The sequence below is a fragment of the Micrasema longulum genome, unplaced genomic scaffold (assembly GCF_059751315.1).
Source record: "Micrasema longulum isolate JH-2025_06_02 unplaced genomic scaffold, ASM5975131v1 h1tg001033l, whole genome shotgun sequence".
Classification (NCBI taxonomy): domain Eukaryota; kingdom Metazoa; phylum Arthropoda; class Insecta; order Trichoptera; family Brachycentridae; genus Micrasema; species Micrasema longulum.
The window spans coordinates 350466-376292 of NW_028278221.1; the positions used below are offsets into that span (position 1 = coordinate 350466).

Here is a 25827-nt window from a genome sequence, read left to right on the forward strand (position 1 = left end):
AATTCTGTGATGTAATTCACCACTGTAATTGGGCCTTCTCGCATGTTGTGGTGCAAAAATAAATAATATGAATAAAATAAATAAAATAAATAAAATAAACAAAATAAACAAAATAAACAAAATAAACAAAATAAACAAAATAAACAAAATAAACAAAATAAACAAAATAAACAAAATAAACAAAATAAACAAAATAAACAAAATAAACAAAATAAACAAAATAAACAAAATAAACAAAATAAACAAAATAAACAAAATAAACAAAATAAACAAAATAAACAAAATAAACAAAATAAACAAAATAAACAAAATAAACAAAATAAACAAAATAAACAAAATAAACAAAATAAACAAAATAAACAAAATAAACAAAATAAAACAAAATAAACAAAATAAACAAAATAAACAATATAAACAAAATAAACAAAATAAACAAAATAAACAAAATAAACAAAAATAAACAAAAATAAACAAAAATAAACAAAAATAAACAAAAATGAACAAAAAATGAACAAAAATGAACAAAAGTTAACAAAAGTGAACAAAAGTTAACAAAAGCTAACAAAAGTGAATAAAAGTGAACAAAAGTTAACAAAAGTTAACAAAAGTGAATAAAATAAACAAAATTAATAAAATAACAAAATAAACAGAATGAACAGAATGAACAGAATGAACAAAATGAATAAAATGTAATCATGTGAGTGATTACTCTTAGAAACTTTGTAATATGGTACTGCGAACATTTTACAGTATTTATTTTTTGCCCTTACTAATACAATTTTCGATATATTTTTTTACATCCCTCCTTTAACCGATGGTTTTTTTTATGTAATTTTTTTTTTAAAACGAAATACTTGCGTTCTTATGATTTACCCCAATATTTCATTTTGAGGGCCATTTTCAACGAGTTGTAAATAACTCACTATTAGAAAATAGGAATCAAGTTGAGGTACAGTGGGATTTGAACCACATACCTTTGGTCCGTGAGTCCGAGACACTAGCCACAGGACCACAACCCTATGAAAAAATTTATTCTATTTTAATTGCTGTAAATCACTATTGTTACAATTGCGCCTTTGTTACTGATGGTCTACATGAGAAAATACTCGTATTATGTTCTAAATTCTACAAAGTAAAGTTGAGAATAATTTAACATAAAAATTAAGTGGCTAGTATTTAACTAGGTAATGAAAAAGAATAATAATGCTACAATAATACTTTATAAATAATATTTTTTTAGAGCAATATGAAAACTTAAATTATCTAATAACACCTTCATTTTTTCAGTTGGTTGGAAGAAGAATTAGCGTTCTTTATCAAATATTTCAATTTTGGTGGCCATTTTGAACGAGTTTTAAATAAACATGTTTGATTATGTCCAAATGCTTGCAGACTGGCTGGATTTCCTCCCTAGGTTTTTTTCCCTCTCTGTTGAAATAAATTTAAATATGAACAACTCCCTAGGGAGGAAATCCAGCCAGTCTGCAAGCATTTGGACATAATCAAACATGTTGAATTACTACCTGGTAAAAGAAGAAGTATAAAAATTGGAAAGTTGCCTAGTAGGTGATTTGGTTCAGCCGGATGAATCTCACCCACGTGATAAAGGTTTCAGCTCTTTTACTTCACAAAAGTCAACGGATGGAAGAGTTGAGGAAATGTGGATGTTCAAACATAGGCAGAATGGTGAATGTTACACGGTGTGTAAAGTGGCCACTTAAACCAGCCAATGACAGGTCATAAGCCCTGTAAATGCCTAGACTTCCATATTCCCTTCTCAAAATAATTTTTTTCCCTCTCTGTTGAAATAAATTTAAATATGAGTTTTAAATAACTCACTATTAGAAAATGGACAGTGAATATTTAAAATAGTAAACAATACGCAATATTTCGGCCTCGTAATGTAGTGATTAGCGCATTTGCCTATCATGCGAGCCTATCACGGCTCGACTCCCGACATGTTTGAGATGAAAAGTTTATTTAATAGGGTGTTTTTACACTCTAGTGTAAAAAATATTCTAACATTTCTTAGTCCCTGGACTGGCTCCTGAAGCGTAAGACTGATCATCTTACCTTCGTGTGGTAAAAAATATCAAGATACGCTGCGATGTGTGTACCGATGCAGTGCCCTATGCACCATCAGGTGCGGAAAGGGAATGATGATTATGTTATCAAAATATGACGAAAATCGACGCAAATATGACGAAAACAATGAAAATCGGGTTTAAAGATAAAAGAGGTCCCACTGTAGTTTATTTATTGTCTATATACGCCCAGACGGCTTTTAATATTAAGTTTGCTCGTGATAGCCAACAAACCTTACTATGCATCAAACGTAGTTATGCAGAAAGCAGCCAGCCACAAAAAAGTGAAACTGAGATAATTGCACCTTTGTGAAAAGAGTGAATAATCAAATCTACAGAACAGTTGGAACGTTTTTGACTGACAAATAATTAACAATGAATACATTAGTTTTTTATATGTATAATAAAAAATAGTCTAATTTCGTATTGGACTAGTTTTAAAAGTTTTTAAACTACCATAAAAAATTTAAGTTCGGTGGGTGTTTTCTGCAAACTATGAAATGCCATTTTTGTGATCGACACTATTTTCAAAAGGTGATTATTACAGTTTTTTGTATTTTTTCAAAATTGTGGACTGGCTGCTTTCTGCATAACTACGTTACATGGAAGATCTGTGTATTTTCTCCCTATTTCAAGTAAAAAACCATTAAATTGACGACGATAAGGAGCTTTAGCGACAATAGGGAAATATTACTTTTTTGCAATAATTATGTACTTTAAATAATTTCGAGTAAAAAATAATTTTCTGTGAACATAAAAAATATTTAAATTTATTTCAACAGAGAGGGAAAAATTTTGAGAAGGGAATATGGAAGTCTAGGCATTTACAGGGCTTATGACCCGTCATTGGCTGGTTTAAGTATGGCTGGCATAAATAAAGGTTTCAGCTATTTAACTTCACTAACATCAACAGATGAAAGAATTGAAGGAATATATATAGATGTTCAAATATAGGCAGAATGGTGAATGTTACAGTGTGTAAAGTGGCCACTTAAACCAGCCAATGACGGGTCATAAGCCCTGTAAATGCCTAGACTTCCATATTCCCTTCTCAATAATTTTCCCTTTCTGTTGAAATAAATTTAAATATGAACAACTCCCTAGGGAGGAAATCCAGCCAGTCTGCAAGCATTTGGACATAATCAAACATTGATAAAAAATATTTATTAAAATTTATAATTTTGAACTCCTGCGAAAACGCTTCATTCCATTGGCCGCGCCCCTTATACGTCACGATTCGCATTAATTTTTGACGTTTTATCATTCCAGGGGTGGTGTTCTGAACCGCTCTCGCGGCCGTAGAAAACACTTTATCTCGTGTATTTTGTTTGTAAATACATGAGAAAAATGGTTTTTCTACGGCCGCGAGAGCGTTTGGAATTCCAGCCCAGGGGTGGTATTCTGAATCGTCTCTAGAGAGTGGTTAGTTTGGGAAGAATGCGATGACACTTTGCTTCGCATAATGGCCGCACCGATGATTAAATGAGGGCACTACTTGCAAACCCGGCAAAATCCATCTTTCTTTATTTTGAGCAAATCACAAAAAACTGATAGAATACTTAACTTCAACTTATTTGTTATTATAATCAATAAATATTTTATACGTAAGCAGTGATGACATAAGCATGATTGTGTCAAGAAACAGTAGTGAAATAATAAATTTAATTTTACACATTACCAACTTTGCAATACTCGAGTATTGGTTGCCATGTTAGCAACAAAGCCGAAAATTTAAAAGTCAACTCTTATAAATTAAGCCGTATTTTTAAATGACAATGTAAAAAATGTTGTAAAAAATTGTATTCTGAATAAGTTTCAATAAGAAAGTTCAGTGTCTTTTTTTTCTTTTTTTATTTGTTAAAATACTATTAACCTAAGCCAAAAAAATATTTTTTTTACTTTTCGTATTATCAGCGCTATGATTTTTTTAAGTTTTGTATTTCTGAAACAACTCCGCGTGAGACATCAGAGGTTGTTCCCTGTTAGTTTTTCCCATTGGTTCGTTTACGGTAAATCAACCGGATATCCTTCCGAACTTTCGCATCATTTGTTGGTTCATACGAGTATGAACCAGTGACGTCAATCAAAGTAGTGCGTTTTTATAAAAATATTTTTTATTATTTTTTTCGTACATTTTCAAGAAACTTTGCGGGAATAATTAAATGCTGTAATTTTTACCGCGCGCGAGAAAACATTTTTTGTGTCCAATTTCCCGTAGGGCTGAAGTTCCTCATTAATATGTAACTTTTTTTAAATTTTGGATTTTGCCGGGTTTGCAAGTAGTACCCTCAAATGTCGAAATTGAAAATTGATTTCTGAAATCCTTTATTTCCTTCCAGGTGTCGGTGCCTTACAGCATCCAGGGATCACCAAGCACCGAAGCCGCGGATATTTATGGTCCAGCGTTTCCAACTGAGTCTCAGCGCGCGATCATCGACCAATCGCTGCAGCAAATAGTCGACCCAAATGAATACATTCCTATGCAAATGTCTCAACAACAGGCGCAACTCCTCTTCTCTTCCCAGAGCCAAAATCTCAACATGGACAAACAAATGTAGTTCAGAAAAATGCCGTTTTTTTACAGACATCACCTATTTGATATAACCCTCGAGGGATATTTCAGCAGATATGAAGAACATGTTTGTTTCAGCTCATTTACTTAACAAAAATCAACAGATAATTGAAGAAACGTGGATGATCAAACATAAGCAGAATAGTAAATTTGAAAAACATGTATTAACATGCATGTTCATTTCTGAAGGACGATCTTCATCTCTGTTGAGATTTTTGTCAATCTTGATTTACTTATTCTATTTATTAAAACAATCAATTTAAAATATTGTACTTTTAACTTAAATGGTAAGGTTGTCATTTTACTATAATAGCAGCTTTTGGCAGCTTTGTGTTTAATTTAGAAACTTAATTTTTGATCTTTTTTCTAAAATTGTATTGTTTTTTAATTTCATAATTGTTATTATTAAAAAGATGCAATAATGTAGAATTATCGTTATTATTTCGATTCAGTCGACTCGGGTCACAGATTTCTTATTTTCCATGTGAAACTTGAAATATGTGAATATGTGAGTTGATTTATTTGAAAAGCAATCAGGATTGCAGTTCTACATTAAAAAATATTTGTAATCTATAAATTATTGGTAAATTTCTGAACGATTTGTAAAATAAAATGTTTAATAGGTATGTTTTTTTCATAAATATCTATTTCTTTATTTTTGTATCTTCGTTTTTTTTACATCTAAATAAGTTATATAATATTTGAGTATGTTTTATTTTACAATAAATGTTTACTATTTACGAAATTATTATTAACGCTTAAGACATCTTACATAAATAGCATTGTGTATATTTTGTACAGATATTTGTTGCTACATGAAATATCACAAAACACACAACTTCAGAAGAAAGTATCTTAAGGTTAAATGCAAGTAAATATTTTTTATTAAAACTGATCTCTGTTGATGTTTTTTTTTTTATTTTTAAATAAAAGATCTATTTTTATATTAGTTTTAATTTAATCTACGACATTTGATACATAAACAAAAGTACAGATTTTTTGCAAATTTATTTTTTTATCAAATATATAATTTTATACATAATTTCTATGATAAAATGTAAACAAATATATTTATTAAAATATATTCAACAGGAGTGAAAATCATATTTATATCAAAATTTTAACATCACAATTACATTTGTAAAAAAAAATATTAAGACAATACTTCTTATTTTTATAAGTCGACATTTGCTAAATTTGTTTTACGCCTTTCTAGCGAAGATTGTTAATTGTATACTGATTTTAAAATAGATACAACAATATAAAAAAATATTTTTTTCATGTTATCTAGTAATCAATGTAAAAAACGAAATTCAATAATGCTTTAATGTTAAATAAGTTGTTGAGAAAATTGAGAAAAAAAAAACTGTTTTTTTTGTGTTTTTTATTATATATATATATATATATATGTATATAATATATATAACTAAAAAAAATAAAATATATTTTGATTAATTTTTTTGAGATTTCGAATAAGCGATTGATTTTCCATTAAATGTACTTATTACATACCACGTACTAATTATTTACAAAATGTGGCAATAAAATAACGAAACTAGAGTGAGATGTTTGATTTATTGCAAATAATTTCATAATGAACTTTTATCTCCATCAACATACTCTCTTCGCCTGTCTATACACCGCTGCACACGTGTCTTCCATTGTTCAAAACAATACTGCACCTCACCGGTTGTCAGCCTCTTCAACAACTCTTCCGTTTTGGCTTTTACATGTTCAAAGACTAAATTTTTCACTTTTGGAAACGTATAAGTCACACGGTACGAGATCTAGCGAACACGGACGATGATCAAGCACAGGAATGCGCTTATCTCCTAAAAACTGCTTCACGGGTATGGCATTGCGAGCTGGTGCGTTGTCCTGGTACATAATCCATAATTCGTTATTTCACTTGTCCGGTCCTTTCTTTCTTGCTCTTTCCCTTAGCTTGATTAGGTTCTCTGTAGTATTTCTGATTACTCAGATGATCACCCGAATGCTCATACGTTGATCTTACTGCAAAATTTCATTTGTTTTCTGAACGTTTCCTTTAGTTCTTGCAATCACAGGTCTACCGGGACGTTCATCAGCTTCGACCTCTTCCCGACCATCAGAAAACCGTTTATGTCATTCAAAAACTCGCGCACGTGACATGATATTATTATCACCAAATACCTCCTTCAACAAATGTTGACGGAATGCTTACAAATGTAAACATTCCGTTGGCGATTTTTAAAATTTCACAAGGAATTGCCTTTGACATTTCAAGTTGTTATTTAATTTCCACAGGTGTACAATGTACCAAGTGGGAGTGTAAAGGTTACCTATTAAACTTCTATTTTTAGTGTTTTAATCGAAGAGTAAACTCTATAGCAAAAAAGTTTGACAGTCTTACAAATCAATCGTAATGAAAGACTGCGTTTTTACATCTTTTACGATTTCATTTCATTATTATTGTCAAATGTAATTTGATATTATGTAGAACATGTTTTATCTATTTTGAGTTGTTAGGATAAGTCAAAATCACAATAAATAGAAATCAAGTTGTGACAAGGTGGGATCTCGAACCCAAGACTTGGAAATGAAATCTGCGTTTATAATTAGAGGATACGAAGAAGTCATGGTTATTTACCCGACTCGTGTGTAATGTTTTTATACGTATGTACCAATGTACCTATTATTTAGTTCCTTGTTATAATAATTTACAATTTGAGAATTATCAAAATTGCGTTTGCTTATTAGGTATACCTAATTTTTAGTTTTATGTATGACAAAATTTTAATAAACACATGACTTATATAAATGTAGTAGTTTTGTAAATATTTATGCTATTTAACTATTTGTATTTGTTTCTATAAGTGTAATTTAATTTCGAGGCAGTTTATTTCATGTATAACTGAGTACCTACTTTGTTGTTTTTTATACTCAGGCCAATTGTGATAATTATCATTATTATACTTAGTTGATATATTTTACAACGTGCCATTTTTTATATTTTAATCAAAATACCCTGGAACTAAAGGTAGACAATGTATGTACTTACGTTAAAGAATAGAATACAAAAAATTTAAGGTCTTCGCTCTTGTCAATGTCAAACTTTGCTCTTCTCACTAACAGGGGTGTACTTTATTTAGGGATGCGAATTTCAAAAATGTGTTGAATGTCAGTTAATATTATTTTAGTATTACCAAAAATCCAGAATAAAAAGAGTAGAAATTATAAAGAATTTAAGAAAATAACCTTATTGGGATCCATAAAAAACGAACGTTGTTGGTAAACATTCTTAAACAAACTTTTTTATTCACAAAAAATAACATTCTTCCATTTTTTTGTATAAATATGCATTCTAGACGAATGCAGCCCTGGTTGGTTGGAAGAAATTGCCATTTGGCAATAAGCCCGCCAATGTACAAATAACATTATGTACAAAAACTTAAATAAAAAAATAATAAAAAAAGTAAACGATGAAAAAACATATATGCTCCTAAATTTTTTTCTACTAAAAACATTGAAGATTTTAAGAGCTATAAATGGACGTATTTATGCAGAAAGCGACCAGCCCTCAAAATGCTAAAAATGAGTAATGGCGGTTTCGATAGCATACTACGATATCTTTATGTGCTGAAAACGTCCAAGCACCAAGTGTAATATTTTTTTGACAAATAACGAAATTTCTAACCCACATCACGGCTATCACTGTTATATTAAATTTAAAAACGCCGAAGTGGTTTGACCGTTTTCTGCAGCTCAATTTTTTTTTTTTTCTTTTATTGGCAAAAACGTATAGCACTTGGAGCTTGGACATTTTCAGCACATAAAGATATCGTAGTATGCTATCGATATCGGAATTGAACTCATTTTTGGCATTTTTAGGATTGGACGCTTTCTGCATAACTACGTCTAAATATGCTCACGGCAAAGATTTACATTTCGCTGAAAACCGCACGTAAATCAGTCTAGTAGTTATTCAGTCTATTGAGGACACACGTACGAACATTGCCATTCATAGATAAAAAAAAGAATAACATATTTTTCGTTTTGCCGAGTCATAGCGCGAATACTAAAATTTACTTACTGTTTAAAAAAATAATAAAGTAGCTCTTACCAAAAGAAGCAAAGAGTATTTTTTTATATTTTTTATATTCATATTTTTATTTACTTAGAAAATATGTATATACCTTGATTATTACAGGTACCGAAATTCGGCATATTTTAGTACAAAGATGATTAGGATCTACAGGCTTACAATGACAAATACATTATTTTTATCAAAATAATAATAAAAAAAATTCATACGCTTATTTACGTACTCGAAATTATGTTTGGAATACAATGAAAATATTTTTAAAAAAACATTTCGCTTCTCTTATGGTGTTATCAAGAAATGTTGTCTAAGTGTTGTTAAAGAATATTTATGTATTATTGTATGCTGCATCTTCGTAAAATAATTGTTGTTTATATTATTTATATTTAAAGCATTAACTTTGTGGTCAAACATAAGTTAATTATTGTTTATTTAATTTTGAGACACATAATACATACATGAAGCCAATTTATTGAAATGTTTAATATATTGTCGTACCAAACAACGTTGATGCTTTCAATTTATAAATCAATGTCAAATGTGTTTCTCATGACGTGTAAGATATTTTTTTTCTAAGAATATATTTCTTCATTATACATATTCTCAGAGTAATAACGCGCTTCAGCTATAGAGATGCCATGTCGCTCTATTGCATAGAACAAAAACTTTGCAATTTTTTAACATGGTTTTTTTGTTAAATAAAAGACTTACAACCAACGATTTCGTCACTGTGCTTGCGATTCTCGACCTGAGTACATATAGCTCATTGTTTTGCTGTAAACTATAGCGTGATTGATAATACAATCAATAATGATTTTTGACCGTATGGGCGGCTCTATAGCAGTAGCGTGTTATTATTTTAAGTGCCAATTACTAGTCTTGGTTCTTTATACGCCCTAAAAGAGACGCGTGGTTTACTGTGTGCTTAGTAAATGATATTATATAAATGTGAATATGAACAAATTTTTCAATGTAGTATCTAAAAATAAATTTTTATGGTATCTGTGAAACTGCGTTTTAATTTGATAAAAATACAACCCTAGTATAAACCAAAATTGACACGATTCTGTATTTTTGTTTTTTTCCTTTATTAGGGCCTTCTTCCAAAATTTGATAACATCGGCCAAAAACAAGTTACATGAATTTACAATAAACATAAGATTAACACAAACAGAAAGGAATAACAATATAGATACAAACAATAGACAACATAAATATAAATATATATATATATACAAGAATAGCATCAAATAATAATTGCAATAATAAACATAAAACTAAAATAACAAAATTTCAACATTTATTGAAATAGGCACTTACAGAAAAAACCTGCCAAAACCTGATAGCGCCTATTTAACAGAAAAAAGAAACTTACAGCAAAATATTAAAATATTAACAAACATAATCTTACCAGAATCAACTACGACAATACTAATTTCAAATCATCTACTGAAAGCTACTGTATCCATGAATCTAGGTAGATACTGCAGGACATAATGATGTTTATTTTTATTGTATATAACTTTTCGTACAATATAAAATGATATATATTTATCCATCGATCTTCAGTAATGTGTACTTACATCAATAATCTGTCGTGATTCACCGGTACATAATAGGCATGTAAATTTATGTATCTATATATGTATGATTCTAAATAAATACGTAGATTTATAAGTAATCACGTTCAATGTGATATGCTGTGAACGTAAAACATAGTCCTTTAAAACATTAAAAAATTTAACTTGCAAATTATTAATAATTTTCTTTCATATCGTTCTGCTGAGTAAAAAAAATAACTCTTTTTATGCTCAATTATCGATGCCACAGGTAAATTCATACTGTTTGTAGTAAAAATACTCAATTTACTTTTTTTGAGAATTATGTTAATGTTTCCTATAAAAATAAATTATGTTATATTATATTTATTATTCGGTGAAAATATTGATCCATAATACCCCGTTTGAAATAGAAGTTCTTACCTACCCAACTTACCTTTGTTCATCGCTGTTTCTATGGTATTGTAAAACTATTCTAGTTCTGTGGTTGAGTGATGTTCTCGGTGACGGCGATTGTCATTACATATTGTCACACGAATGGTCAAGAAAAAGTAGCATGGGAGAGCTCAATCACCCATACCTTTCGTTAATCTTCATATTCTAATAATACTCTCTCTAGTTTTTCTATTGAACTATCCACTTATCGTCTGTGCGGACGACGCAAGTGATTCGATTAGTCATCATGAATATGAACGACGGGTCTGGTGGTAGTCTGGGTGCGGAGATAATTTACGGGACTCACGAAGACCCTCGCGTTGTGATGTCGGAGAAGGTGAAGAACCTGGCGGGAAGCATTTACCGCGAATTCGAGCGCATGATCGCTCGATACGACGAGGACGTGGTGAAGAAGTTGATGCCTCTTCTGGTCAACGTATTGGAGTGCCTGGACGCCGCCTACCAGAGTAACCAGGAACACGACGTGGAGCTCGAGCTTCTGCGAGAGGACAACGAGCAACTCGTCACCCAATATGAGCGCGAGAAGGGCGCCAGGAAGCAATCTGAACAAAAGGTTGGCAATCTTTGTTGACTTGTTTTTACTCATAATTAAATACTCAGTTTTGAAAAGATTTATTTGCACTACATTGTACAACTCTACAGTCCTATTTGTGTAAATTTTGCATGGCCAAAAAGCGCAATTTTAATTATATACAAGTTTAAGGCTTTCTCTTAATTTGTCAACAAATTAAAAAGCTCTATAATAATATATATTTATTAATATTTAAAGCGTGAACTTTGTGGTTAAACATTTAGTATATTTATTTAGTTTGATATTTGTATTGTAATGTGTTTTGTGATTTAATCTGTAAACCGATAAGAATTACTTTCTAATAAACTTATTTATATTATGTTGTGTGTTAAATACATCTCACCTTGAAGTAAAAACAATGATATTTAATGTAAATATTGTGCTCAGTATGCTGTTTTAAATATTACAAAGACTATGTGAATTTTTCAGCTTTTGGAAATTGAAGACATTGCTGAAGGGGAACGCAAAGAACTATCGGGAAGGTTGGAAGCTTTAGAAAGCATTGTTCGAATGTTGGAACTTAAGCATAAGAATTCCCTGGAACATGCTAGTCGTCTTGAAGAAAGAGAGAATGAGTTAAAAAAGGCAAGTTCATTCCTGCTCATTCCGCTTTAGATAAAGATTCTTTGAATTATAATGTGTTTACTTTATATCTATGATCCATCTTGGTTTACATATTGCTAGTGTAAATATGAACTCTTTTGCCAGATTATTTTATCTGAAAAGTGGTAGTTTACACCTTTGTTACAAAAGCTTTATCAAATTAGAAAGTCACAGAGATAAAACTAAAATTGATAATGGTGATAGTGATAATGGTGTAACAATAGTATCCTCGTCTGATTTCATTGTTTACTCATTGTGCCATTTTTGGTGAATTCAGGAGTACGCCAAGTTACACGATAGATACACAGAATTATTCAAGACTCATGTTGACTATATGGAACGAACCAAACTACTGTTAGGTGCTGCCGGTGACCGTGTAGAAAATAGAAGTCGGATGGGATTAAACCCAATGACAAGATCAAGTGGTAAGATACATTACAATTATTTATTTATTTACTGACTCATTCAGTCATTCGATTCGGACTTTAACAATATTCCATTTATTTTTCCACGAAAAACGAAATATGTATATAGTAATGAATACAGGTTTTACAAAATATTTGTATAATGTATACTTAGTATAAAATATCATAAATTAAATGAGGTTTATCACTAGAGCTCTTGCAGATTGAATAAACACCGCGCTAGAATGAACCTCTAAAATTTCTAGATGTAGGTTCTGCATTGCAGATGATGTTTACACATTCCATGTAAATGTGATTTATATCATAAAAGGAGCCGCATCCTCAGGGTACCACTGACAGACCTGAGGATGTTGGAGCGCTCGCCCCCTACCTAATAGCCCGATACTTAATGGATCTGGGCTTGGAGGAAGAGATTGACAATATTAAATTCAATTAAATTTCATTAATTTATTTTAAAATAACACATACATAACAAACTAAAATTCAAGACGTAGATATTATAAAAAGAAAAAAAACACAGGAAAGAGGCTCTTGTCAAAGTGGTAGGAGAATCCTGCTCCGGAGAACCCCTTCGTATACATGCAACAGATCAACATCCAGAGCGATGTTGTTCAGCATAGCTGTGTATGTGAAAACAATATGAGAACGCTTGCCCTCCACACACTAGCCAGCTCCTTTAAAGACCTGGACTTGGAGGGGGAGAATTAATTTACAGGGATCCGTCATAATAGATCTACACAGGTCGCAGTGACATCAGCTTATTTAGCACTGACCCCCGTGTACACAAGAATAAGAAGGTATAAAATATATTTATAAATATATATTCTGTTGTTGAAAAGGCTTACCAAATGCTGGGCTTCATTTTAAGAATTTCCAAGAAATTGAAAAATCAGAACCCTGAACGTGTGTTTTTGTGTTTTTGACTCAATGGCTACTCAGGTAAAAATCCTGGCAACGGAAATCGAGGTGAAATTAGTATGTCTCCTGTACTGACTAAAGGGTTTGCCTACCATACCAGAGGTCTCAGGTTCAACTCCCGGCATATTCTAGTCCCTGGACTTGATCTGAAGCATTACTATATTGTCTTCATGTGATATGTTCTGAAAAAAATGAGTGTTTAATCGTTCAATAATAAATATAAATATTCCTGTGTCCAGGCTAAACAAATAATACAATTCTGTATGGAATAGAACTGGAATCCCGGATAGGTGTTTTTAACTTGATGGCTATTCTCAGATAAAGATCGAGAAAAAGAGAAATCAAGTGGAGATAATTCGGCCTCGTAGTGTGTACTGGTTGGTGTATTTTCCTACCACGCTTAAGGTTCTTAGGCCGCAATTATAAACGCTATCTTTATCTACCTCTCAATTTCTAATCTCAATTTAGGTAAAAAATGCTCGCTTGACCATGAGTTTTATGACATCGACGAACTGATTTAAAAGGTAGTTTTACACTGAAATGTTTCATTGTCCCTGGACTGGCACCTGTGATCTGATCATCTTGCTTCATGTAACGAATGATCAAGATACGCTGCATTTGGTTTAATAATGCAGTGCCCTATGCTTCACTAGGGAAATGACGATGATGACATTCTGATTGTAGCATTTTTTATCAGAATTTCTAAAATCTTGGTTGATGTGTTGCAGGTCCAATTTCGTTTGGTTACGCTTGTCTGGAAGGGGGTGGTATGGAGCACACAGAGAGTATGGGGGGAAGTCCTGTAAGCGCCTCCCCATCCCCTCCCTCCCCACCCCTAGGAGATGAGCTGGCAGCTGTACAGACCGTAGAACGAGCTCATCAGACAGACCCTGTTACACAACACAATCAGGTAACAAATTAATTAATCAACAATAATTTCACCTTGTATTCTGACTATGTTTTTAAGACAGTGCTGAACAACAATGAAAGAGGTCTGAATATTAATGGAGTTGAATTTAGTGAAAGTGCTGTGTTCCGTGCGCCTTCAAAAACGGAGCACTACTGGAAGAAAGGACTTAGAGATTTTAGTATCCGGATTTCTATCACTGATCCCCTTTCCTGACTTTCCAAAGGTAGGATTTTTTATTGCTGTAGTTTGTTTGGCTGCAGGCTGTTTTTGTCCGCATCTACCATTTTCTTACCCCGCAAAATTAACACAGATCAACAATTCAATCAAATAATCCCATGCTAATCATAAATCACTACCCCAACCACCATAAAAGTTTTTCTTAAATTTCGTATCTGAGCCACATAATGCGTGGAGAAAAGTACCACTCCCTTCATTTAATTTTGGAGGGCAAGTCACCGAGAGGCTGGAAGAAGGAGATGTTCTAGCTGGGTAATATACAACTGGACCGGCTTCACAACTATGGAACAGATTTTCCAGGTAGCACAGGACAAAGTGACTTTTGCCAGAGTGATTGCCAACTTTGAGGATACCTGCCGCTCTCACTAAGAGAAGAACGATATTTTAAGTACGTTCAATCGTTTGTAGTTAGGTACTGGATTTTTCCCCCTGATGAAAATTGAAAGATATTACATCTCTGTGTCCAGGCGGAATAATACAGTTTTGTGTGTGAATTAGAACAAGTTATCGGGTTAAATAATTAAATAGTTTGAGTGTTATCGATTCGGTGGCTGCTCTCACCTGATATTTGAAAATTATTACAAAAATCCTGAATAAGGAAATCAAGTGGAAATAAGTATGTCTTGTTGTGTTGTGTAGTGGTTGGCGCGAGCGCCTACTACTCTTGAGGTCCTGGGTTCATTTCTCGTTCCTCATTTCGTTCAATATTTCGTTCCTGGACTGACACCTTGGCCCTGATTACAATGGGAAGTTAACATTTATCTTCAATTTCATCTACAAAGTAAACCTAAGTTTTCTGCATGAAAAGCAGAATATGCATACATTTTTTTTCTTTTAAACATGTTCAATTATAGATTTTCAGTGAAGATACTTTAAATGGTCATGCAAATATACTCATTTTCATACACAAATATCGATTTTTATTTATAGACAGTCAAAGATAACTCTGTTAAGTTCTCATTGTAATCGGGGCCCTGAAGCGTAAAGTTGTTCACCTTACCGTCATGTATTATTCTTTTTCCTGAATACCTTTATGTAACGGTTGAACAAAATACGCTGCATTTGGTTTTCCAGTTCAGTGCCCTATGCATCACTGGGTGTGGAAAAGGGAATTTCGAAGATGACATCAAGAGATGGATAACATTTTTGAGAAGGGAATACGGAAGTCTAGGTATTTACTGGCTACACTTTAAACACAATATTATGGTGAATGTTCCACAGCGTGTTTAATTCTGCCCGTGTTTAAACATCTATTTTTCTTTAGTTCTACATACTATTTGTAAATTAATTTTAGTTTCTCAGTTTTAGATGACTTTTTGGCGTTATTCTTTAAAATGGTGAATGCTAAACAGTGTGTAAATTGATCACTTAGACCAACCAATGAACAGTCATAAAATCTGTAAATACAAAGACTTCCACATTACCTAATCCCTTCATCTTGGTTCTGATATCTATCAATGATAATTCTTTCATCTCTGTTGAGATATCTATCTATTTAAAAAAATATCCTTTGTAGGTTTAATTTCCTGTATTAGTCTACAAATATTTGGACTTATTAATAATATTGGTATTGTCTGTTCTGTTTGATGTCTGATAGTAATTTATTTTTTTCATCAATTTTCAGGCAACTTCTCCTGTTACACCGCAAAATAATGTCGTATCTGGACGATCGCAAACAAAACGAGAGCAGCGAAGTGGTAATACTCTCTATCAAGAACTGTCATTCCACGATGCAGACTCAAATCTCAACGAGGGGGACGATTCCACAGATATTACAGGTGCTTGCCATATTTGTGTATTTCTGCCGAGCAGTGACTAACCGTCCTCTGAAGTGTATAGTAATTAGCCATCACTTGAACTTCTGCTTTCGAGAAACATAGAACGTAACTGTGTTAACAACATTTGTTTTACTTTGATTTTTCCACCATTTTTTGAGTTTGACTATGTGGTACTCAAAATAGTTTAGTCTTTTCTTAATACCAGCTATCATTAATACCACTCAAATTGTTTTCTCAATAACAGAAGTGCTTTATGTTTGCATATTAAAATTCTCAAAGACTAAACACAGACTGAATGGTTCCTTTTTTCTAGGGAGCTGGGTACACCCGGGAGAATACGCTTCCTCAGGTCTGTTTTGTATACTAACACACATTTTTTTTACGCCTTACAAAAATATTATTATTCCATCTAAATTACGATTTGTTTCATATTCTTTAACTATCAAAAATCTTTTAAGTACATATTATTTTAATGGTGAAACAACATTTCAATTCAAATATGATGCCCATGATTATATGATTGCATTAAAATGTCTATTAATCCTCTGAAGCATATTTAACTATTGACTTGACAAAATCTTATTCTTTGTTCTAGTTTACATAGATGATGTATAAATTAATTACTGGTAGGGAGTTAATCATCATCTGTAATGGGCATTCATTATGTATATTAAAAATTAACTTTCTCCAGCTTATTTGAATCTCCATTATACCAACTACATACACATAACTTGCCTGTGAAACTACATATACCATTCTAGAACAACTAATTCTGCTGCATGATGTATGTGTTTAGTAAATAACAGCATTTATCTATATTATTCCTGGTCAATTACCTTTCTTTCCCATTCTTCCCTTGACCCATCCTTATGGTACCTACCTTACATCAAGATAGAAGAAATACAAAATTAAAACATTTGGATTTGGAACAAAACAAAACAACATTTTGGCATTACATTAGATTGCATACATTTTCTTGGATTTGTTGCGCGTCGTTGTAAAAGTTATCATAAATCGTTGCATAATTCATAGTGAATTTCATCATCCAGTGCCTAAAATTGAAGAACATCCTCATCGTATCAAAGGTAGGTCCATTTCCATGTTCCTTTCCTTTCTTCAAATATTTCCAACCTTTTACAAAACTGAATGAAATTCGTTTCTTCGTTACAGTCCGCTTTTCGTCAACAGTACGCTTTGTTGAATTCTGATATTTGTAATATTTATTTTATCTTTATTCAATACTGATAAACTTGACGGGCTGAATGAATTAATATCAACAAACTTTTCAATGAGGAAGTTCAGAAGTGTTTTAAATTTTTTATTTGTTAATAGACTATTAAACTAAGCCAAAAAATTAATTTTTTAATTTTTGTGTATTGTATTATCAGCGCTATGATTTAAGTTTTGTATTTCTGAAATTACTACACGTGTGACGTCTCAAGTTCTCTTCCGTTTCTTTTCGGTCAGTACTGTCGATTAGTTTGTTGACGATAAGTAAACCGGAAATATGCCACAACTCTCTTATCGTTGGTTGATTCATATGAACTAGTAACGTCGTTCAAAGTAGTTTGTTGTTATTAAAATATATTTTTTGTACACTTTTAAGAAACTTTGCCCTATAATTTAATGCTCTAATTTTTACCGCCTGTAAGAAAACATTTTTCAAATCCAATTTTCCGTGGCACTGAGCCCCTCATTCGATTTGCCCCTATGCAAGACAGACTAGAATAATTTTTGTCACACTATTGAGCTATTTCCTTAAATAATATCAGAGTTCAGTAAACGCTTCTGAAATTGTGTTTAATGGAAATTACTAATAAGTTTTGCACTTACATTTAAATTATTTGTTTCTTCTCCCGGTCTTGTTGCCTCCTGCCTTGGACAACGCTGATTCATTTCTTCAAATAACAGTCAATGACAATTACTTTGGTAAGTTTTAAGTTTATAGCCATCTGTAAATGTGCATCTTTTTTGTCTATTCCTAATGTGTATCTCCTAAAATCTTTATTTACTAACACGGAGGTGTTCTATAATAAAACTTTTTTTTAATATGTAGTAAGATTCACAAAAACATACGAGGTTTTAAAAAAGATGAATAATTTATGTATTAGTTATCTACAATCTTTCCATATTCAACCAGTCGTCGAATTATTCTTTAGAATTTAAATTAATTGAAAAAAGTACCTACTAGGTGCATTTGAAATACGTCTATTAAATCAACACCTGCTGGTTAAACACCGTTGGTACAAGACATTCAATCAGTTTTTTGACAAATACATTTATTCAAAATTCAATAATACACACAAAGTAACAACAAATTTTGCTCGTGTAATGTCTCTCATAAAACCAATAATACAACTTTTAGTTGAAAATGATATTTTTGAACATAGTTTAATAGTGTCAAAAGTACTGAAAATATTGTTTCAGGAATTCACTTTTAATGAACATTACAACAATTTTATCATACTTACTTTTTTTGCAACCATGATAAATAAATATGAAGTACATAAATTAGAGTAAAATTTAAATAATTTTAACCCCTGAATGTACCATTTATTATTGTGAACTGTATATTTTTTTGTGTATGAACATATTTATTGTGAGCTAGTGAAGTGTGTGAAAAGAAAGAGTGATCTGTTTTAATCATTAAACCAACCACCAGATAGAAAAAAAAGCTAACTGGATTGACAACGTAGTTTGTAATTAGATTTAAAAATAAATTTCGCTTAAAAATTTAACCCACTGGTTTGATGGTGTGGCCAGCAGCGAATCTGACAGGATCTAGCTTTCGGTCACTTACTGAAAAAGGGCAGGTAATATGCATGTTTGTAAATTAATACGAGCTTAGATTCTCCCCTCCCTTGTAAGTGAGTGCCTGCTTCTTTGTGCCAACTGAACTTACAGATGGTCAGCGTCTAGAATGTCTTGACAGAACAAAAATAATGTTGCCTGTCTGAAAATATTTTTAAAAACATAATATTCTCTTTACAAGATCAAAGTGAGGGTTAGAGTAATGTTATTGTAAAAAATTGCACCATATGAATTATTCATTACTAACATTATGTACAATTTAGTTTTAATCAAACCCAAAACATGTATTTTTTTCATTTTCCTTAATTGAAATTTTACTTTTATTATTTTTCAACTAGTCGTAATCTGCTCTTGTCTGATACATTTTGTTATTTTCCAGGAATGGGTAAGGAGGTAGAGAATCTCATATTAGAAAACAACGAACTCCTAGCTACTAAGTAAGTTGATTTTGACTATTTTTTATCATTCTTGATATTATTAATAATTAATTGAATATGAATTACATTGAAAATGTTACGTTATATTCAATTGAAACAATATAATCAATTGAGTAGATTTTATTAGGTGCATACCTATAAAATTGCTGTTGTATGAAAATTAGTCGAAATATTGTCCCATATTATCTAATCAGTTTTTGATTGGTGCTTTTGCTGAAAAAGTCTTTCGAGAGACTGTCTGCCGTGAAGTGTATGGCCTGGCGTAGTCATGAAGCAGCAGCGGCGATGAGAGTTAACCACCTTCGGTTGTTTTGCTGCAAGCTTCTCTGTCATTGTCTGCAATTCTTCTAATCTGCAGTTAACAGTCGAGTAAGATCTTATGAAGTTGTAGTGTATAACAACTACACAGGACCACCATACCGTTACTATAAGTGACCTTTGAATTATTTTTCATTTTGCGTATTGTTTGGCTGGAGCCTCTTTTTATCCAATCGCTGCCACCGCAATGAACACTACAGTTGTTGTACAAGATGCATTTCTCATCACAAGTGATGAACCAACTCGGAAATCCCTCATTATTAGGCCGACTCATCTAAGCATTGCAGGCATCAACGCGAGCCCTTCGCTGGTGTTCATTTAGCTCATATGGTACCCACTTCTCAAGTTTTTTGTTATTCTCAAGTTGAATATGTAAAGGAAATAGTTTAGTAACTTTTTTAGTTAGTAGGCCGGCCAGTATATAAAAAATTTTGCCAAGATTTTTCAATTCTACCGTTATTATGTGTATAAGTATTTATCTATAAATGTATTTCTAATTTTATTTTTTTATCATTTTTTCTATTAGTTCATCATTTTTAGCGATTTGTTTTATAATATCGAATTTATGTTCGTAATTTATAGTAATAATAGGTATATTAATAAGTCGGTTAAGCAATGAATGAAAGCTAGCCATTTTATATGCGATAGGATGTGAGTTATCAAATGGGATTACATTATCAGTGAGTGTGGGTTCGCGGTAATAATATAATAATAAATTATAGTAGATTGAAGGATCTTTGTCTTCCAAAACTAGGAGTCCTTTGAAATAAACTCAGTGGTCTAAGAACAGAGTGTTTTATTAATTATATATTTAATCATGTTATTCCACAAAATTAATGCTGATTCAAACAATAAGACAATTTCTTGGGAAACACCTAATACTGACTTTGGTCTTTCGACTTTTACTCCCAAGAATTAATTTATATTTGTTTTTAAATTAGTTTAGGTCTGTCATCTTTTTACATTGAACCTCGGGTTCAACCAAAAGAATATCCCTAATTAACATTGAGGGTGCAGTGAGTTTGAAGCTATGTACCCATTTATTCGAGGAATCTTTCAATTACATAAATGTTTACAGTAGAAAGCCTGATATATAATTATTTTTATCACTACAAGTCGAAAAAATAAATGAATATTTGTTGTACCTAATATGTTTGTAAATAGTCACCACTTGGTAGAATATTTCTAATTCTTCTGGTTTTCATCTTTATAGGAATGCCCTAAATGTAGTAAAGGACGATCTTATAGTAAAAGTCGATGAACTAATGGGTGAACAAGAGATATTGCGTGAAGAAGTATCCTCCTTGAATATAGCCAGACAACGGCAAAGGGAGCATATTTCAGAATTGGAAGAGGAATTAAGGAAAATAAAAGAAGAAGGCATTGTCGGAACCAACAAGTCAGGCCAAGAGGGATCTGGTGAAAACGAAGAAGCCGATGTACCCATGGCTCAAAGAAAGAAGTTTACAAGGGTTGAAATGGCTCGAGTTTTGATGGAACGTAACCAATATAAGGTATGTCCCTCGTGTCGATTATGTCTGACACGGCTATAAGTATTCAATTACAATATATACATAAACTTCATAATGATTCAACCTTGTTGCTTGCTAAGATACTTTGAGACTGTCAAAATATGATAAGAAAAAAAAACATATTAATATGTATGTATTGAGATTAGAGTCTTAATTAACCGGATATTATAAATAAAATAATCTAGTGGTTAGCGCATTTGCTTACCTTGCAAGACGTTTGAGTTCAATTCTTGATGTATTTGGAGTGAAATATGTATTTTTTAAATGTGTTTTAACACTACAATTCAGTGACTGGACTGGAAGCTGATGCATACGACAGGTCACCCTGTCTTCATTTAACAAAATATGATCGAGATATGCTGCGATTGATGTAATAATTCGATAATCGAAATAATGATAAATACTAACTCTCCGCTGCCATACTGTCACTCAAAGACAAATATTTAAAATTCAGATGTACTGTGACAGGTTTAGTTATTTAGTTGATGAGTTGCAGAAAAAAATACTTAGATGTCAATAGAAAGGAAAATAGGCATGCATGTTAGCCAATATTATTATTTTATTTTTAATGTGTCTATTATTCTATTATTATTTGTAATGTGTGTATTTGTATTTGCCAAATTTTTTAAAAAATTATTTGTATGTGTAAGGAAGGAAATCGGAAAAGCAAAAATAGAATGGCACGCACAAGAATTTGCAGAAATTGAAACCTATAAAAAAAAATGGCATCTTCAATATGCATATAAAACTTACAGAACTTTCTGGAAATCTTAGAAACAATACTGTCACTAGTAATTTAGAAGACAGGAATGACAAACTGCCAATATGTGTTAGTCAAAAGCTAGAAAAATGGAATGAATACGTTATTTAATGTTATTAGAAACTCTGACATCCTAAATTATTTAATGTTACTAGAACCCAATATACAAAATGCAGTAACAGGGCCCATGATAACAAGGGATAAAGTTTTAAAATGGATAAATCTAGCAAAAAATAATAAAACAACAGGACCAGATGGGATACCTGCTGAAGTGTTGAAAATTCTCAGCCAAAAATGGAATACGAACACTGATAAATATGTTTAATTCAATTTATTATGATTTTTTTATATTTTTTTTATTTTATTCTGGAAGCATTTAATACGGTTACATAGTTTTATATTTTACACAGTTAGACTTAACTCTAATGGACCAGTGAAGTTTCCATATTATATCATAATTATATCTAAGGTTATCAATGAACTATTTTTTAATACAATAATAATAAGTACAAAAAAGAGAAGGAAAAAAAAACATAAATGGAAGTTGTTTAAAAATTAAAATCAAAGTAAAAAAAGTATTTAAAAGTTTGCAGTTCGTATTTACAAATGGAAATAATATTAAAAATGTAGAAAAAATTGAAGAAGAAAAAAAAATAATGATACTGGACATATTCCATTAGATTGGCTCAAATCCACATTTATTGATATTCCAAGAAAGATAAGGCTAAGAGATGCAGTGATCATAGGACAATTAGTTTAACGAGTCATGTTCTGAAAATTTCTCTTCGGGTTGTTTATGGAAGAATCTACAGGAAAGTTGAAGAGAAATTTGGTGGTACTTAATTTAGAATTAGAAGCGACCTAGGAACTCGTGAGGCACTGTTTGGTGTCCAAGTCGTGATTCAAAGATGTAGGAACGTCAACCGCAATGTAGATTCACGCTTCATCGACTTTAAGAAGACATCCGACAAATTGGGACATGATAATATGATCTAAATATTAAAATCCTCCGGACTTGATAAGGACATTAGGATAATTGCCAATTTATACTGGCAGCAAAAAGCTGCGGTCAAAGTTGAACAACTCTCTGAAGAGGTAAAGATAAAGAGAGGAATCATACAGGGATGCATTCTCTCTCTGATGCTCTTCAATTTATATTCCGAAAAAATATTTGAAGCCACGCTTTTCAAAGTCAAGGTAGGATTAAAGATCAATTAAAAGATACTAAATAACATACAATATGCTGACAATAAAGTTATCACAGCCAATTCACCGGAACACCCTCAATTACTCCTGAACCAATGTTTGTAAAGAATATCTATTGATTTATTTTTACATTTTATCATATTTTTTGTACACATCCGGTCTTAAGCTCAATGCAAGTAAAACAAAATATATTACTATTAACAAACAACCTATTCAAGTCAATATACGGTAGGGTTTTGATGGTTAAAGGAGAAAAACTGGGAAAGCTGAAATTTTTTTAATATCTTGGATGCAACTTGAACGAAAATTGTGATTGTGACATTGAAATAAATTTCCATATAGAGTTGGCTAGATCCAGGTTCTTTAAGATGAGAAAAGTGTTGTCCAGTTATGATATTGATATATATGATATTAATCGTAACCTTCAAATGCATATGGTGCGATGCTATTTGTTCCCTGTGCTCCTGTACAGAATGAAGAACCCTGAGCGAAAAAAGTATAAAAAAGTTGAAATCCTTTGAGATGTGGGTATATAGAAGGATCCTCGAAATTCGATGGGTAGTTATGAGTTCAAAATGAAGACGGATGGACGAACTTGCGGCATTGGTGTACCGAGTCTTTAATGGAGCTTTACTGGGCAGCCGTTAATAAATTAATGTTGGCCAATATAATATATTGATAATAAATAATACATATAATTATTTAAAGGTTTTTATTCATAAATTCTAAAGTATTCTTCATGACTTTATCACAAGAATACACAGCATTGGTGCACCAATTATAATATAATGTGTATAGTAAATTTATCGTATAAAAGCTAGATGATAAATCGTAATATTTATGAGTATGAATTATTACAGTTAAAAACACATTTTTAAATCAATTATATTATCAGCATGGTGTTCAAATGCTCTAACCACTATACAGATACGAGACGGATAGTATCGAATGTATTTGATGTGTCAATTGACTTAATTCAATAATTTTATATTTCAGGAACGTTTCATGGAACTACAGGAAGCCGTTCGTCTAACTGAAATGATGCGAGCAAATAGAAATGTATCATTAGATAAAAAACAAACCATATGGAATTTTTTTAACAAGCTTTTTAGGTAAATAATACATTTTCTTATCAATTTATATGCATCCAATATGAACAATACTCAAAATCAATTTATGCATGCTGAAGTAAATATGCACGTGTTAACTTTATAATTTAAATAATAACCCCCTTAGTAAAAACTATTGGAATGTTTCTTAATCCAATGAGGAAGTTCAGTGGTTTTATTTATATTTTTTAATAGACTATTAAATTAAGTCAAAAATTATTTTTTTTAAATTTTTGTGTATGCCATGATTTTTTAAAGTTTTGTATTTTTTAAATTACTTCGCATGTGATGTCTCATGTTCTCTTCCCCTTCTTCTCGATGATTTCTGCTGATTGGCCAGTTATCTTTCTGTAAACCAGAAATGTATTTCAACTCTCTTATCATTGGTTCATTGGTTGATTCAGAAGTCATTTTGATTCTTTTTTTCATACATTTTCAAGAAACTTCGCTGTACAATTTGATGCTTTAAATTTTACTGCGCTTAAGAATACATTTTTTGTATCCAATTTCTCATAATGCTAAACTTCCTCATTGTTTCCTTCCAATAATCCATTGTCTAAACTCTTTAATAGAAAAATCTCAGAAGGTATAAGTCTAGACATTTACTGGGCTTAAAATCTGTCATTGCCTGGTTTAACTGATCATTTTACACAATGTTACATTCACCTTCTACCTATGTATGGAATATTTATATATCTTTCAATTCTTCCATCTATTGAGTTTTGTGATGCAAAAAAACCAAAACCTTTGTTGACCTCAAAAAAGTCTCCATCTCTTCAAACTTCTTAGATGATTAATTTGAGGATACATCAGATACCGATATATCGGTGATATTTTGGTATTTTTAATATATCAGAATTAGCAATATTTATTTGCAAATTTATTTTGAATGTCACCGTTTTAGTGCTAAGCAGCGCTGTCGCGTTGCACGCATCAGTGGCGAATATTGCTGTGTGGCGCTTGCGCGCTGCAGTTATTAGTGAGCGTTTGTCAGTCGTTGTGCGTGCACGCGTTTTGTTTGGGTGTGGTATTCCATATATGGCGGTTGGTGCGTGTTTTGAAAACTTTATTAATTATTGTTTAGCCTTCCTCCTTCTGATACAAAACCAAAAGCCTTTTTTAATTTAATATCAACCTTTTTTTTATCTTACAACACAAAAACACCGTGGTAAATTACAAACATACTTGCAAAATAAGCGTAGCACTAAAACGGTTTAAAAACCCATAAGAACGCGCTGTGGTGTAAATATTTTTTAGTCTGTAGCGTTGAGAAAACAAGACATAATTTATGGATTCCCCACGTATAAATCAAGCTGCTTATTAATATTAATTTTACTCATGCACTTCTATATATTTTTTTTTTAATTAACCTTTTTAAGTCAATTAAAACGATGCAAGCAATTTTGTGTCTTATTTACAATTTTTACAGTTTACACTGTCTTTTAAATTCACTATTACTA

At 31.6% G+C, this 25827-nt stretch overlaps 2 protein-coding genes across 6 annotated transcripts in view; both read left to right on the forward strand.

Moving 5' to 3' along the window:
- Clk (circadian locomoter output cycles kaput protein Clock) overlaps positions 1-4753 on the forward strand; it is a 65116-nt gene extending 60363 nt beyond the window's left edge. For both annotated transcript variants that reach the window (XM_088232880.1, XM_088232882.1), the window contains exon 13: positions 4424-4753. In XM_088232880.1, coding sequence (XP_088089006.1) covers positions 4424-4642 — 219 coding nt within the window. In that variant the 3' untranslated portion in view covers positions 4643-4753. The remainder of the gene's footprint in view (positions 1-4423) is intronic.
- Positions 4754-10768: 6015 nt separating this feature from the next.
- The window catches only part of syd (JNK-interacting protein syd), a 46761-nt gene continuing 31702 nt past the window's right edge, over positions 10769-25827 (forward strand). For 2 of the 4 annotated variants that reach the window (XR_015823478.1, XM_088232886.1), the window contains exons 1-10: positions 10772-11305; positions 11753-11908; positions 12204-12351; positions 13998-14179; positions 16041-16194; positions 16508-16543; positions 18106-18123; positions 19385-19442; positions 20974-21274; positions 24255-24370. Coding sequence is in view for 3 of the 4 variants with exons in the window: in XM_088232886.1 (XP_088089012.1) it covers positions 10979-11305; positions 11753-11908; positions 12204-12351; positions 13998-14179; positions 16041-16194; positions 16508-16543; positions 18106-18123; positions 19385-19442; positions 20974-21274; positions 24255-24370 (1496 nt within the window). In the remaining variant the exon portion in view is untranslated. Of the gene's footprint in view, positions 11306-11752; positions 11909-12203; positions 12352-13997; positions 14180-16040; positions 16195-16507; positions 16544-18105; positions 18124-19384; positions 19443-20973; positions 21275-24254; positions 24371-25827 lie in introns of all 4 variants that reach the window. The other 2 variants (XM_088232887.1, XM_088232888.1) reach the window with 2 other exon arrangements.